The 15,819-nt window shown below is 38.6% G+C and overlaps 2 protein-coding genes across 2 annotated transcripts in view; one reads left to right on the forward strand and one right to left on the reverse strand.

The window, feature by feature from the left end:
* Positions 1-9,270, forward strand: part of LOC113097686 (DENN domain-containing protein 2D-like) — a 10,189-nt gene extending 919 nt beyond the window's left edge. The window contains exons 2-13 of the mRNA XM_026262950.1: positions 1-55; positions 1,260-1,420; positions 2,598-2,710; positions 4,129-4,198; positions 4,308-4,385; positions 5,728-5,868; positions 5,940-6,088; positions 6,818-6,989; positions 7,088-7,138; positions 7,473-7,554; positions 7,824-8,057; positions 8,785-9,270. The exon at positions 1-55 is cut by the window's left edge and continues 32 nt beyond it. Coding sequence (XP_026118735.1) covers positions 1-55; positions 1,260-1,420; positions 2,598-2,710; positions 4,129-4,198; positions 4,308-4,385; positions 5,728-5,868; positions 5,940-6,088; positions 6,818-6,989; positions 7,088-7,138; positions 7,473-7,554; positions 7,824-8,057; positions 8,785-8,873 — 1,395 coding nt within the window. The 3' untranslated portion in view covers positions 8,874-9,270. The remainder of the gene's footprint in view (positions 56-1,259; positions 1,421-2,597; positions 2,711-4,128; positions 4,199-4,307; positions 4,386-5,727; positions 5,869-5,939; positions 6,089-6,817; positions 6,990-7,087; positions 7,139-7,472; positions 7,555-7,823; positions 8,058-8,784) is intronic.
* Positions 9,271-9,310: 40 nt separating this feature from the next.
* Positions 9,311-14,363, reverse strand: LOC113097687 (DNA damage-regulated autophagy modulator protein 2). The gene is made up of 8 exons (XM_026262951.1): positions 14,158-14,363; positions 12,916-13,059; positions 12,774-12,841; positions 12,549-12,691; positions 11,451-11,628; positions 11,208-11,290; positions 11,050-11,142; positions 9,311-10,911 (listed from the first exon to the last, which is right to left on the reverse strand). Exons 2-8 carry the CDS (start codon positions 13,044-13,046, stop codon positions 10,807-10,809), a joined length of 801 nt encoding a protein of 266 aa, XP_026118736.1. The 5' UTR covers positions 13,047-13,059; positions 14,158-14,363; the 3' UTR covers positions 9,311-10,806.
* Positions 14,364-15,819: the final 1,456 nt, after the last annotated feature.

Consider the following 15,819-nt stretch of genomic DNA (forward strand, 5'->3'; position numbering starts at 1 on the left):
TTGAAGAAGTTCAGCTCCATGTTCTCTTCACTTCAGGAGAAACTGCACAGAACCAGTGAGTCACACACAACAAACAGACCGAATCACAACAACACGCTAATAACTGATACACATCTGAACGAATCATAATAACACACTAATAACTGAGAGATAGATAGATATACTCCCAAACCCAGCCCTACTTCTAATGCATAGTTTAATTAATCAATCATTATTATAAATAATTAATTACTGTGTGTATTACATATATACACCCTAACACTAATTGTATTAATTAAATATTATATATTTTAAAAAATATATATGTATTTTAATATTTATGAATATTTAAATGTGATTTGTATGTTTTTAAATAATATTATAATTATGATGTTTTAATAAATATATAATATTTATTTTACTATTTATTTATGAGTATTAGGAAAATGTAAATAACACATATAAATATATTTAAAAAAATCCATTGTAGGTTAAAAATACATAAACGTATTAATATTTTTATATATATTGTACCCTAAAAAAAAACTAACCCTTAGATAATTAAATAAATAAATGTGTAATATGTACCTTTTATATAGATTTATTGAAGAGCATTGTGAAAAATGTTAACTAAAATATTTTAATAAAAAAAAATAAAAAATAAAAAAAAAATATATATATATACATAAATAAATACTCATTATATATATATAGTTGTAATTTGTGTCGTTTTTGTAGGGTTCAAAAGATTAAATATTCATGCATAAATGTGAATGTTTAATAAAACTGTAGGTTTTAACATGCATCATGCTTAATTCAAATATAATTCAAATAATGTAATTTAATATATCTATGTTTATATGTTTTTCATTAATGCTAAATGTAGGTTTTTAACAAATATTCACAGTTTTAGTATTAGTATAAATATTATACAAAATGAATAGAGAGATATGAACCATGCATCAGTTTGTGGTTTGATCTCTGTCAGCGTGAGCAGAGCCCGTGCTGCTGAAGGGTAACACGTGTGTGTGTGTGTGTGTGTGAGGATAATGCCGAGTGTGTCTGTGTTAAAGTGAGCTGTTATTGTCCACGAGGAGCCGATGTTCAGTTGCTGCTCTGTTCTCTGATGTCTGAGGTTGTTTCCTCTGAGGTTTCCAGCACAAAGCGCATCTGTGATCATCTCACCTCCTCATTGTTCTGCCTGTGGTCTGCCAGTGGACTGTTTCTCAGAAGAGTCTGTCCTTAAATGTCATGTGTGTGTGTGTGTGTGTGTGTGTCAGAGCGCAGCGCGTCTGATCCCGGCGTGTACACGGACGCAGCGCCTCCTGCTGGACGCAGTCACTCGGGTCAGCTCTTCTTCGAGTATCTGCTGGTGGTCAGTCTGAGGAAGAAGAGGAACGAGGAAGGGTACGAGCCCCACATCACCTACCAGTTCCCCAAGGTCAGACACACACACACACACACACACACACACAGAGACACACACACAGAGACACACTCACACACACACGTTTTGAAGAATGGGGACGTGGCGTAATACCTGTGTCATAATACAGATTTGTGTCCTCATATGTGTTACAAACACACACACACTCTCTCTCACACACACTCACTCACACACACACACACACACACAGAGTAGAGATCGACTGATATATCAATTTACCGATATTTCCCCCGATATTTAAGTATTTGATCATAACCGGATATCGTTTTTGTAATATCGGCTTCACCGATAATCGCCACGGCATCTAACTTTTAACAAGATTCACTTGTCTAAAACATCCTAAATTGTGTCAACATTTACTATATAACCATCATTTGGCTAATAAACATAATTTGTCTAATAAACATGTCAATAAATACAACTCTATAGATAACGCTTATTGTTAATATTAGTGTTGTTCCTGTTGATGCTTTTTATAAATAAATATACAGATTAGATTTACTATGAAAGACTAATTTTGACTGAAAAGAGGAAAAACCAAAGTGAAGTATGTTCTTTCTTCACTCAGTCTTGTATTTACTTTATAACAGTTAATAAATATCGGTTCTGCATATCGGTTATCGGACACATAAACATGCGAATAATTACTATCGGTTATAAATAAATCAATATCGGTCGATCACTAACACAGAGACACACTCACTCACTCACACAAACACATACACAAATATTTAAAATATATAATCGGCTTAAAACCCATCTCTTCCATCTTTATTTGATCCTCTAACTCTATCACTCTCTATTCTAATTCTATTCTTCTATTAAAAACTATTAGACTTGTACTCTGTTCATTTACTAACTGCTTGTTTCTCAACAAAAATAAATAAATAAACTAACACTAGCAAAAGCAAAACAAGCCTCTAACAGTAGCTTGCAAGACTTTGTAAGTCGCTTTGAGTAAAAGCATCTGTGAAATGACTAAATGTAAATGTATTTATTATAAATTTAAATGTGCAAATATAAATAAATCAGGAAATGAAAAATAATTCATAAATATTTAAAAAATGTATATGTTTTATATTTATGAATAAAATATAATCTTAATGTGTAATGTGGAAAGTTTTAAAAGTACTGTGTGTATTGTGTATTGTGTGTGTGTGTGTGTGTGTAGCGTGAGGCGATGGGCCGTCTGCAGCGAGAGGAAGAGGAGAAGTGCATGAAGGCTGCTCATCTCTTCTGCTTCCCAGAGGGAATCAGCTGGGCTCCTCTGACCCAGTACAAGAGGTGCGCACACACACACACACACACTCGTTCGGTGTGACACTCTCACCTCCGCTGTAACCACACTCATGCATCTTTCACGCTTGTGCACACTGAAGCTGATGGAAACAGGAAACACATGCTGGAGCTGCCAGAGGTGTTCATCAAACACAACTGACTCTGATTACTGTTAAGCCCCTCTCACACTGCCATTCCGGCAAATACACGGGTAATGTGTTCCTGCAATTGTTCCCGGGTCGCTAGATTCTGCACTTTCACACTGCCAGTGATGACCCGGGATATGCTCATGCTTTCACACACAACCCTTGAAGATCCTGTAACAACACGTGACATCAGCGCGTGACGTGTAATGTACGAGTCGACAACGCTAGGCGCGTTATACTTTCACTGGAGCAAGCAAACGATCTCTGCGTCAGCGCGGAAAGTGAGGAAGAAGAAACTGATCTCTGCTTCATTACAGTTTGCACATATGTTTTTGTCTCGAACATTGATCTTCCTTCAAAACAGCTGGTAAAAGAGTCACTCGATAACGCGCATCATCACTTCGACACGGCATTAGATCTGGCTTTCACACAGATGGCGACCCGGCAATGTTCCAGTAATATGCCGGGTCCGACGTGCAGTGTGAAAGGGGCTTTAGTGATCTCAACTGATTGAGACAAACATTCACTCATGAACACAGCAGATATGAAGAGTCATCAATCACTCGAGCAGAAAACCACAGACCTTCTCTGACTGACTCTCTGAGTGAATCTCTGACTGAGTGAATCACTGACTGAGTGACTCTCTGAGTGAGTGAATCTCTGACTGAGTGAATCTCTGACTGACTCTCTGAGTGAATCACTGACTGAGTGACTCTCTGAGTGAATCTTTGACTGACTCTTAAGTGACTCTCAGAGTGAATCTCTGACTGAGTGAATCTCTGACTGACTGTGAGTGAATATCTGAGTGAATCTCTGACTGAGTGAATCTCTGACTGACTCTCTGAGTGAATCTCTGAGTTAGTGAATCTCTGAGTGAATCTCTGACTGACTCTCTGAGTGAATCTCTGAGTTAGTGAATCTCTGAGTGAATCTCTGACTGACTCTCTGAGTGAATCTCTGAGTTAGTGAATCTCTGAGTGAATCTCTGACTGACTCTCTGAGTGAATCTCTGAGTTAGTGAATCTCTGAGTGAATCTCTGAGTGATTGAATCTCTGAATGACTCTCTGAGGGAATCACTGACTGAGTGACTCTGACTGAGTGACTCTGAGTGAATCTTTGACTGACTCTTAAGTGACTCTCTGAGTGAATCTCTGAGTGAGTGAATCTCTGGTGCTCTGACAGTGTCTTGCAATGTTTAAAGTGCAAGCGCAGCAGTGTGTGTGAGCGTCTCTGACTGTGTGTTGGTGTAACGCTGATGATTGGTTGACTCTCTGCAGCGAGACGTTCTCGTTCGTTCTGACTGAAGTGGATGGCAGCCGGAGGAACGGATACTGCAGGAGACTGCTGGTGAACCTCAGCATCATCACACAATATTCACAGTCATAATAACAGTTATAGTAAAAAAGAATAATTATTACATTTATAATGAAAAACTTTATCATTGTGATGTTTTTAGCCGGCCGGCCACGGCGCTCGTGTTCCAGAGGCGTACTGCATCATCAGCCATGTGGCATGTTTCGGACTCTTCTCAAAGGTGAGGACACATGCACACACACACTCCTGCGCACACTCTCACATGCACACTCACAAAAACACAAACTCTTATGCGCACACTCTCTCTCTCACACACACACACACTCTTACCCTCACACACACAAATTCACTCTCTTAACCGAACACTCTTGCGCACACACTTGCATGTACTCTCACACACACACTCTCACACACACACTCTCTCGCGCACTCTTGAGGGAACACTTGCTTGCACACAGACTCACTCTCACACACTTTTGCGTGCACACTCTTGATCACACTTACATGCACTCACACTCACACTTTCACATGCAAACTCATGTGCAGACTGACACACACTCTTGCGCACAATCTCACATGCACACTCTCACACACACACAAACACACACTCTCACACACACTCTTATGCAGACACACTCTCTCGTGCACTCTAGAGTGAACACTTGCTTGCACACACAGACTCTCTCTCTCTTGCACACTCTTGTGCACACTCACACACACTCTCTTGCGTGCACTCTTGTGTGCACATTCTTGTGCACACTCACAAACACTCTCTCTCTTGCACACTCTTGTGCACACTCACACACACTCTCTTGGGTGCACACTCTCTCTCTTGCGCACTCTTGTGTGCACATTCTTGTGCACACTCACAAACACTCTCTCTCTTGCACACTCTTGTGCACACTCACACACACTCTCTTGCGTGCACTCTTGTGTGCACATTCTTGTGCACACTCACAAACACTCTCTCTCTTGCACACTCTTGTGCACACTCACACACACTCTCTTGGGTGCACACTCTCTCTCTTGCGCACTCTTGTGTGCACATTCTTGTGCACACTCACAAACACTCTCTCTCTTGCACACTCTTGTGCACACTCACAAACACTCTCTCTCTTGCACACTCTTGTGCACACTCACACACACTCTTTTGGGTGCACACTCTCTCTCTTGCGCACTCTTGTGTGCACGTTCTTGTGCACGTTCTTGTGTGCACTCACACACACTCTCTCTCGCACACTCTTGCGTGCACACTCTTGTGCACACACTCTCTCTCTCTCTTGCGCACTCTCTATCTCTTGCACACTATTGTGTGCACACTCTTGTGCGCACACACACTCTCTCTTGCACACTCGTGCACACTCTCACACTCTCTCTTGCGGGCACTCTTGTGCACACTCACACAAACTCTTGCATGCACACATGTTCTTGTGTGCACTCACACACACTCTGTCTCTCTTGCGCACTCTTGCGTGCACACTCTTGTACACACACACATACACATGCTCTCTTTTGTGCTCTCACACCCTCCTCAGCACTGACGTCTGTGTGTGTTTGTGCAGATCTTCGACGAGGTGGAGAAGCGCAGGCAGATCTCTAAAGCCATGATCTATCCGTTCATGCAGAGCCTGCGGGAGGCACCGCTGCCCTCGCCCGGAAACACCGTCACCGTCACCAGCTTCATCCCTGACGCCGGCACAGAGGTGTGTGAGGCTCTAATTCTGACTCTGTGTGAACACTAATGACTCAGATCTGATAATGCCTCTGCTCTCAGATCATCAGTCTGACGCGGCCGGCCGAGTCCTGGCTCGAGCACGTGGACTTCCGCACGCTCTTCCGCTGCCTGAGCGACGAGGAGGTGCTGATGGTGTTCGCCGCCACCGTCATGGAGCGACAGATCATCTTCATCTCTGAGGAGCTCAGGTGAGCAGCGCAGCCAATCAGAGCGCAGCGCAGAGAGGGGGCGTTTATTCAGATTTATACTAGGCACAATCATTAATCACATTTCATATTAGAATGTTTAAAATACTAAACTGTAAAAAATAAAAGAATTTAACGACATGTAACGTTACATATATATTTAAAATATTTGATTAAATATACATTTTAATGATTAAAAGAAATACTTGGTGGAAAACAGTTTTCTATTATTTCATAATAGAATATGTAAAAAAATAATAGTTAAAAAGATATATGAGAATATGTATTATTTAATATATATTACAGAATATTGAATATCTGTGTAGTATTTAGAAATTATAAGAAAATATTCAAACTTAAAAGCGCATAAATTGTTTTTTATAGTTCCTTTTGAGATTAATTCATTATAATATTTATACTTATAATACTCAATATCTGTTAAATAACAATATTCATATTTGAATATGTAATACTGATTTAAAAATATAGAAACTTTTATTAATTCAATATGTGATATTTAATATGTATTATATGAATAATAAATCATAATATTTATTTTATTTAGCTAATAATTAAATATGATGATATATTCATGTTAAAACTATTAAATCACAAAAATACATATTTTTATGTAAAATGTAATTGTTACATGATTTTAAATATTCTTTAGAGGTTAGAATGATTAAAATAATTTTAAAATAATAAAATGTGTGTGTGTGTGTGTGTGTGCAGCACTCTGTCGCAGGTTCTGCACGCTGTGACTGCTCTGCTGTATCCGTTCGTGTGGCAGCACACGTTCATATCAATCGTTCCTACGGTCCTGATCGACGTGTGCGCCGCGCCGACACCATACCTGCTGGGAGTCCAGAAGAGCCTGCTGGAGCAGCTGACCGACCACACACACGTGAGTCTCACACACACACACACACACACGCTACAGGCATTAACTACCAATGATATCTTTACTGAACATGCTGTTGATTCTGTGTTTGTGTCTCTCAGCTGATGATTGTTGATCTGTCACCTGGAGCAGAAACTAAATTCATTAACAGAGTGAGTCTCTCACACACACACACACACACACACTCATGCTCTGATTTCATTTGCTCTCATTAAGTTTCACATGAGTCTCGTTACTCTGTTTGCTCGTTGCTTCATCCACACAGAAGTGCACTAATGACTCAGGAGCAGATGACTTTAAAAGTAATCCATTAGTTTGTTACTGATGACCGATTACGAGAGGAAAACTGTAGTCAGTGATGGAATCTAGTTTACTCATTTCAGCTCATGTAATCTGACTGCTTTCCATCTGACGTGTTTCACACTTAGCATTGAATCAGTACGCTAGCGCCGTCCTAATGTCCCAGAAACGATTGTGTGATTTCAGATTGGAGACGAGGAGTCGCTGCTGCCTGCTAAACTGAAGGAGGAGCTGCTGACGCAACTGTCTGCGCGCAAACACGACGCCTGTGAGTTCAGCTCAGGGGGACCACCACGCTAGCCACTTTAATCAAATCAGCTTTAATAAAACAAGCACATACCAAACTGCTAAATTGATTTGCTCATGAAATTGGGCTTTTATAGAGAAACAAATGCGCATCGCTGGAAAAGGGCTCAATAATTGTTTCATCTTGGTTACTGTATTTAATAACCGTTGGAGGCCGAACCCTGAAGTGTAAGTGGATGAAGTGCACAGCCAGTGTATGATCATCTTCCTGATGTGTGTGTGTTCTGGCAGCGACGGAGGAGCTCAACCGGCTGGTGTCGGAGGCCTTCCTGTCCGTCTTCGTCCGGAGCGTGGGTCACTTCTCACAGCACTTCAGGAGGAGCGGGAACTCACGCCAGTTCCACAAGAAGAGCTTCCTGAAGGCCGTGGACCACAAGTCACACCGCGACTTCGTCAAACTCTTCACCCAGACGCAGATGTTTGATCTGTTCATTCAGGAGGAGGAAGCGCAGCTCAACCCTAACGGTACAAGCAGCTTCTTTTTTAACTTGATGGGACCTAGATTTGACTGAAATCATGTGTTTTTAGGCTACATCATTTCTCTCAACTTTGGCAAATATTTTGGCGAAGTTATTAATATAAGTGAATGGGTCTTTAACAATGTTTTCAAAACGTTAGCGAAAAATGTTATCTGACAGAAGATTCAGGGAATATATTCGAAAGTAACAGTAGCAATGTTTTCAAAATGATGAAATGGAATGTTCACGTAACGTTAGTATAACCAACCGTTTTTAAAACGTTTAAAAAACTGGAAATCTTTTCAACGTTCCGAAATAAAAATGTTGTTATGGGAAAAAAATTGCGAAACATTCTTAAAATATATTTATGTTAGCTAAGATGTCGCTTTATTTTACTACTTGAGTCTACTAGCGTTTTAACGGACGATTATGTTTTCGGACAACCTTTTTAACTCTACATTATCAGTAATTATAAAGTTGTTCAATTTATGAAGCTTGTTTAAAAATAACGGTAATTGCAATTTTTATTCTTATCTTCTCTCGCAATTCTAACTTTTTTTGTTGGTAATTCTTAACATTTTGGAGTTTGAAGTTTTAATTTATTTTAATAATCACTTAACAGCACTAGTTAAGAATCAAGACGTAATATTAGCGCATGCGCTGAAACCCTAGTGACTTCTGTGGATTTCCTCTGTGTTATTAGTATTTCTAATCACAATCTGTTTCTCCTGTAGTGTTCTTCCACAGGAAGGTGTTGGAGTATCACGAGAGGAAGAAGAAGGAGAAGACGAAGACTGGATGGGTGCGAGGTGTGGTGGTTTAGGATGTCTTCACGTTCGTTCAGTGTTACCTTCCTCTCAACCTTTCCTTATTAACATGCTTCAAACATTCCGTCAGTATTTAATGCTGTTTATTTGTACGCCGTTTTAACATAATAACACATATAAAGTGAACTGATACATGTTAGTTTGAGAGTTCCCTAAGTGATTTGAAACAGGAACACGTCTAGCACATATTTGACCTTGTTAAAGCTGAAATTATAGGAAAAAAGACTTATACAGTTTTAGTGTAATTTCCATTATTCTGGCTGTTTCATGTTTGTGTGTTTTGTATTTTGTGTTATTTTCAGTGGTGATTCTCATTTACTGTAATTTTTGTAGTATTGCAGTCATTACAATAAACATTTTATTTAAATCATTGAAAAACTAATGTTATGTACTTGTTTTTCCTGATGAAATATGAGCCAGAAATTTTTTTTTTTTACATAAAACTCACCCACCAACTTTAATAATCACAGAAGGTTTTACAGTTAAAATATTTCTAGAACAGACCATAAAACTTATCCAACATTTTTACAACATAAAACAAGAAGTGTAATAAACCTGGAGCAAATAATCTGACGATAAATCAGACTAACCGATTTAAACTTGGGGCCTGTTCCAGAAAACAAGTTTACACAAATAAGCCAGGCTTATTTCAGTTAGCCCGACTTATTTAGTAGCAAATAATCTGACAATAAGTCAGACTAACCGATATAAACTTGGGGCCTGTTCCATAAAATAAATTTAGATAAATAACCCAGGCTTATTTCAGTTAGCCCGACTTATTTAGTAACAAATAATCTGACGATAAGTCAGACTAACCGATTTAAACTTGGGGCCTGTTCCAGAAAACAAGTTTACATAAATAAGCCAGGCTTATTTCAGTTAGCCCGACTTATTTAGTAACAAATAATCTGATGATAAGTCAGACTAACCGATATAAACTTGGGGCCTGTTCCATAAAACAAGTTTACATAAATAAGCCAGGCTTATTTCAGTTAGCCCGACTTATTTAGTACCAAATAAACTGACGATAAGTCAGACTAACTGATATAAACTTGGGGCCTGTTCCATAAAACAAGTTTACGCAAATAAGCCAGGCTTATTTCAGTTAGCCCGACTTATTTAGTACCAAATAAACTGACAATAAGTCAGACTAACTGATATAAACTTGGGGCCTGTTCCATAAAACAAGTTTACACAAATAAGCCAGGCTTATTTCAGTTAGCCCGACTTATTTAGTAACAAATAATCTGACGATAAATCAGACTAACCGATTTAAACTTGGGGCCTGTTCCAGAAAACAAGTTTACATAAATAAGCCAGGCTTATTTCAGTTAGCCCGACTTATTTAGTAACAAATAATCTGATGATAAGTCAGACTAACCGATATAAACTTGGGGCCTGTTCCATAAAACAAGTTTACATAAATAAGCCAGGCTTATTTCAGTTAGCCCGACTTATTTAGTACCAAATAAACTGACGATAAGTCAGACTAACTGATATAAACTTGGGGCCTGTTCCATAAAACAAGTTTACATAAATAAGCCAGGCTTATTTCAGTTAGCCCGACTTATTTAGTACCAAATAAACTGACAATAAGTCAGACTAACTGATATAAACTTGGGGCCTGTTCCATAAAACAAGTTTACACAAATAAGCCAGGCTTATTTCAGTTAGCCCGACTTATTTAGTACCAAATAAACTGACGTTAAGTCAGACTAGCTGATTTAAGCCTGGCTTATTTAGCAAACTTGTTTTATGAAACAGGCCCCTACTGTATTTGATTAATAAATGCTTTAGTTAGAGCAATAGTTAGTTGTGTGAATGTTGTACAAACGTTGTCTAAATGTTAGTATGAAGTTTCCAGAGCTTGGAGTGTCCTCTGCTGGAGCCTGTCAGTCTCTGCTCCTCGTCTGGAGCGTCTTCTCCTCGTCAGATGCTGCCGGCGAGCAGCGGAGACGTCTCTGAATGCCGAGTGTGGTGCGAATCATACAGGTGTTCGCTCTGGAGCTGCGCCTCCGCTCGCAGGTTGATCTTCTGCAGACAGAAACACACAGAGCTGGCTCACTGATTGCATGTGATCTGGATTATGCAATCAGATGACAAAATCTAAATTCTTGTAATGAGATTAAATTACATTAACTCTTTAATATCGTCTGATGTGAGATGCTTTACCTTGAAGTCTCGTATGTAGGTGAGGAAGAAGCTGATGAAGGACAGAGCGAGAGACCATTCAGAGATAGTGCTGACGATGTGTGGCAGATAACCCTAAAAAGAAAAACAATCAGAGACTGACTCGACACACAATCCTAGCAGTGAAATAACACACTCACGGGTTCTCCAGGCGTCCAGTGCAGCTTCTGGTTGACCTCGGTTCCTGCCAGAGTCCAGTACATGATGACCGACGACACAAACACTGGACGAATCAAGGAAGCAACCGACAACACGCAATGCTAAAACCTGTTTAAAGGGATAATTCACCCCAAAAATGTGTGGGTTTTTTTGGGTTTGGAACGACACGAGAGTAATAAATGACAGAATTTCCATTTTTGGGCGAACTGTTGTTTTAAGGATACTGCTGATGATGCTGGAGAAGGTCCAGATGCAGACGCTCATCCGCGTCCAGAAGATGTTTTTGCTGTGGATGTGCGGCTGCATGCGATGCGACAGCAGCGTCTGGACCAGGATGTACAGAGCACCCACGCCGAACGTCAGCATGGCACCCACCAGATGCATCGCGAACAGAGTGGTTTTCTGTTAAAGACACGGCACGCACTTAATGTTCAGAGCGAAGATTCAGGGCAGTAAACATTTTAACTGGAATCAATGGCTGTAAATTAGTAAAACATTTTATTAACATGCTAGCAATGCAACGATGCACATTTTTGTTTGTGCGTTGGAATGCAAAAATTAGACAAAACTTTAATGCCAACATTTGGAGCAAAAATTCAGTGAGATAAACAGTTTGATTTGAACGAATGGCTGTTGTGTATGAAGAATATTCTCATGCAACCAATGCGACAATGCAACGTTTAGTTTTTTTCACATTGGTCTGAACAGACAAATTGACTGTTAAATTTGACCAAATCTTTATGCTAAAATAAATATTTTAATTTTAAGGAATGTAAGACTATCAAACTTTCACACGTCATCAATGTTTTTTTTGCATAGCCCCAAACAAACAAGTTGAATGCAAAAACCAGACAGAATTTTCATGCAAATATTTGTGCAAAAATTCTGTGTGCTAAACATTGAATGCAAAATTTTCTTTGCGCATTGGTCCGAACAGACAAATCAGATGCAAAAGTCTCACCAAATCTTCATGCACAAATATGCAGACATTTGTGTGACTCTTAATTGCAATAATCATGTTAATTCAAATTAAATGCGTATGTTCAGACCAATGGGAACATTCCCATGCTGAAAATGCAGCATATTTATAAGATCACTTTTTGAGACATTCGTTTTGTGGACATGCAAAAATTAGATAATTTGTATTTTTTTTATTTGAATTAATGTCTGTTAATGTGACAGCTTCGAACAACACAAAATTTGCATGCATCAAAGCGACATTGCAAAACGACAAATTGAATGCACGAACCTAATTTTCAATCCGAACACACGTTTCAGTGTCAACAGGTTTTCTACGCTCAAAAACGTTGTGGTGTACGTACCTGGAAGTTTGCGACGACGCACATCCCCAGCGAACTTCCGCAGCCCAGAACGAACCCAAACAGATTGAGGCGGTTCAGACAGGTGTCGTTCACGTCCATGAGGGCATGAAGCTGCTTATAGCGCACGTACATCGTAGCGACACCTGCAGGAGACACGCGGCACTACATCACAGGAACAGGGTTCATACACTGGACTAACAGGAAGATACAGAGGTCATTCAGTACCTAAAAACGCAGACACATTCAGCATGAGTCCAAACACGCATCGCTCCGGCGCCACCGTCCCCGTGTCACTGCAAGCACAAAACAAAGGTCACTGGGAGGTCAGAGGTCACAGCGTCACATGACCACACCGGTCTGTGCTCACCTGATGTAGGGCACCAGCGGGTCCACGTGTCTCAGGAGGACGGCCGTGATATAAGCGAAGATGAAGGTGGCGGCGGTCCAGATGACCAGCGCCGCAGGCAAGACGCACAAACCCTCCTGAAACCACCACATGCCTAAAACACGCCTAAAACACGCCAAATATGATCAGTCAGCTGCGCTTCCTCTTCTCACCGCGGCAGAGCATCATGCATGAGTTTCTGCTTTCACTTCTGCTGTGAGGGAATGTCAATAAAACCATACACTCACTGAAACTAGAGAAAAGAGTCCAATTAAAAATGGGTTTTTAGTTTGATTAAACCATTAACACCGCTAACAGGGAACGTTCTCCAAACATGTTTTCGATGTTATGAACACGTACTCCAAGTATTAAATGAAACAAGATTACCAAATAAGCCAGGCTTAGTCTGAATAATTTTGAACCAAATCAACTGACAGTAAGTCAAACTAACTTGAGTCTAACTTTAGTAAGCCTGGCTTATTTGGTAAACTTGTTTTACGAAACAGTTGCATAAACTTAACAGCATAGTTAAGGATGTGTCTTAAGAACTGGTTTGACCAGATGCAAAGAGGAAATCAGTCCTACTTTTCAAATACAAATAAGACCAATCTACTTTTTCATAACTGAATTGTAAAACTTATTACCAGTGCAGAAAATAAAATATAAAAAAATGATGACTAACTTTTTAAGACTAGTCTAAATAGTTTATGGAACTGGCCCTCAATGGTCTTTAATATTGTCCTCAAAACATTAGCACTATATATATATATATATATATATATATATATATATATATATATATATATATACACACACGTTACCTTCCTAAGCGTTTTAAATCACATTTTAAATTTCAGAGAATATTCAGAAGTAACGTTCCCATGTTTGCGCAATTTCTTTAACGTTTGAATAACTAATTAAAAAAAAAAAGTTAAATGTTTTGTTTGTACGTCATTCAGAAATAGCCTTTTCATCCGCGAAATATTTCCAGAGATCTTAAGAATAAACAATATAAGTGGAATCCAGTCAAATTAAGCAACACGGATTTCTTTAGTTTCACTTTCTATTCCAAACAAATAACATGTTGGTTTGAAAGCGCAGGTTATATTGTATTAATTTCTCTGTTTTGTCTTGGATTCTGTCAAATGTGTAAGTAATGATATGTAAGATAAATAACATTTAAGATCACATCATGAGGAAAAGCTTAACGGTTAATTTAGTTACCTGTCAATCAAACAGACGATCGTCCTTGAGTCTGAAAAGTCATTTTAAATCTCCACAGAGTGACTCTTTCATTCTTTGATGTTGTAGATCCTTATATTCTCAGATTTGGTATTTATTTCATTTTAGTGCTGTTTATCTGCTGTGTCTCGCGCATTAACTCCGCCGCTCACTTCCGCCCAAACTCACAAGACCCGACCAGCAGGAAAAACCCGGATGAGGGAGCTGCTTTGCGGGTCACCAGCGCGGGAAAAATCCCCCTCAACGCGATATACACGTGGCATCTACACAGAGATATTTTGATTTATTTAAATGTTATTTAAATGCAATCTTTCGGTTTTCAATTATTATTATTATTTTATTTTGGATTGTTGGACTATTTAAAATAGGAACTATAGGAAAATATAACTTAATTTGTAATTACACGTACATAAACAAAAATCTGACTCTACTAGTACATGAAAACGTTCACAAAAGTTCAGTTTATCAGTATATGTTGTAATAAATATTTGAGAAATTTTATCTGAATGTATTAGATTATAAAGTGATAGTCAAGGTAAAAAGCGCAAAAAACATCGAAGAAAATACAAATATACAATATTCATGTATATTGTAAAGTTCCTATTACATTCAGCTGTATTTTTTGTATGTTTGTGGCCAATTTGTGCAATATATTTACAAGTTTAATAAGCTTTGGTTAAGTAAATTTTTGCTGAAGTACTTAAAAACATAAAAAAAACACAATTTATCATAAATATAGCAATCTTTATTTTACAGGTGATTTTATTCAAAAATCAGAGCAACATTACAATCAAACCAACAGTTTGTTATGAGTCAGAAACAGGTGGTTTTTACATCACTGAAAATATTGACTGAATGCATATGTCATGGCAGAAACAAACAAACAAACAAAGATATCATTGGACGTTTCCATCTGCGAGATTTAATGAGCGTCTTAAATCCGCCGTCTGTCGTTAAAGTGGAAGGACTCCCAGAAAAGATTTGGCAACAAGCAACGTCTAACGAAACGAATCAAAGCTTATGATTAAGTGTGCAGACAGACATTCATACTAAAAAAGATGAAGAATACGAAACATTTATTATCTCTCACACTGGATGTGATGAAGATATGGAAGAACAGCAGACGATGAAGCGGTAAAATAGAAATCAACTATTCGAGCTCCTCGCCGAAGTTTAATCGGCGAATAAAAGATCGTTAATAATATCAATTGCACAACTTGTTTTCTGGGTGGCAGCACTGAGCTGTTTCTACAAACTACCATTTATTACATCTTTATTTATTTTATTTATTTTTATGAATCGCCTGAGAGGGATGTTTAAAAATAAAGAATTCGGTAAAATAAGCAAAACGGCATGCAAATGTCAAAACGTTATATTTAAGGCAATTGTTCACATGTGTGAAATACTTAAATTAAAACTCAACACTAATCAGCAGTGACTAACAGATCGATACTTTGGGAATAATCGTCGACATTCGAAGAAAATTCAACGTACAACGTCAGCTCAAAATCTGGTGCGTACATAAGCAAATTATTTCTGAAATTTGGCGACGCCGCAGGAAAGACAAAGAAGACATCTTTTAAACATGTTAAAATGTCTTCGAACTTTCTAAAAGCGAAATACTTCCAGAAGAAACCGATTCTT

The sequence above is a fragment of the Carassius auratus genome, unplaced genomic scaffold (genome assembly GCF_003368295.1).
Source record: "Carassius auratus strain Wakin unplaced genomic scaffold, ASM336829v1 scaf_tig00216365, whole genome shotgun sequence".
In the NCBI taxonomy this organism is placed as follows: domain Eukaryota; kingdom Metazoa; phylum Chordata; class Actinopteri; order Cypriniformes; family Cyprinidae; genus Carassius; species Carassius auratus.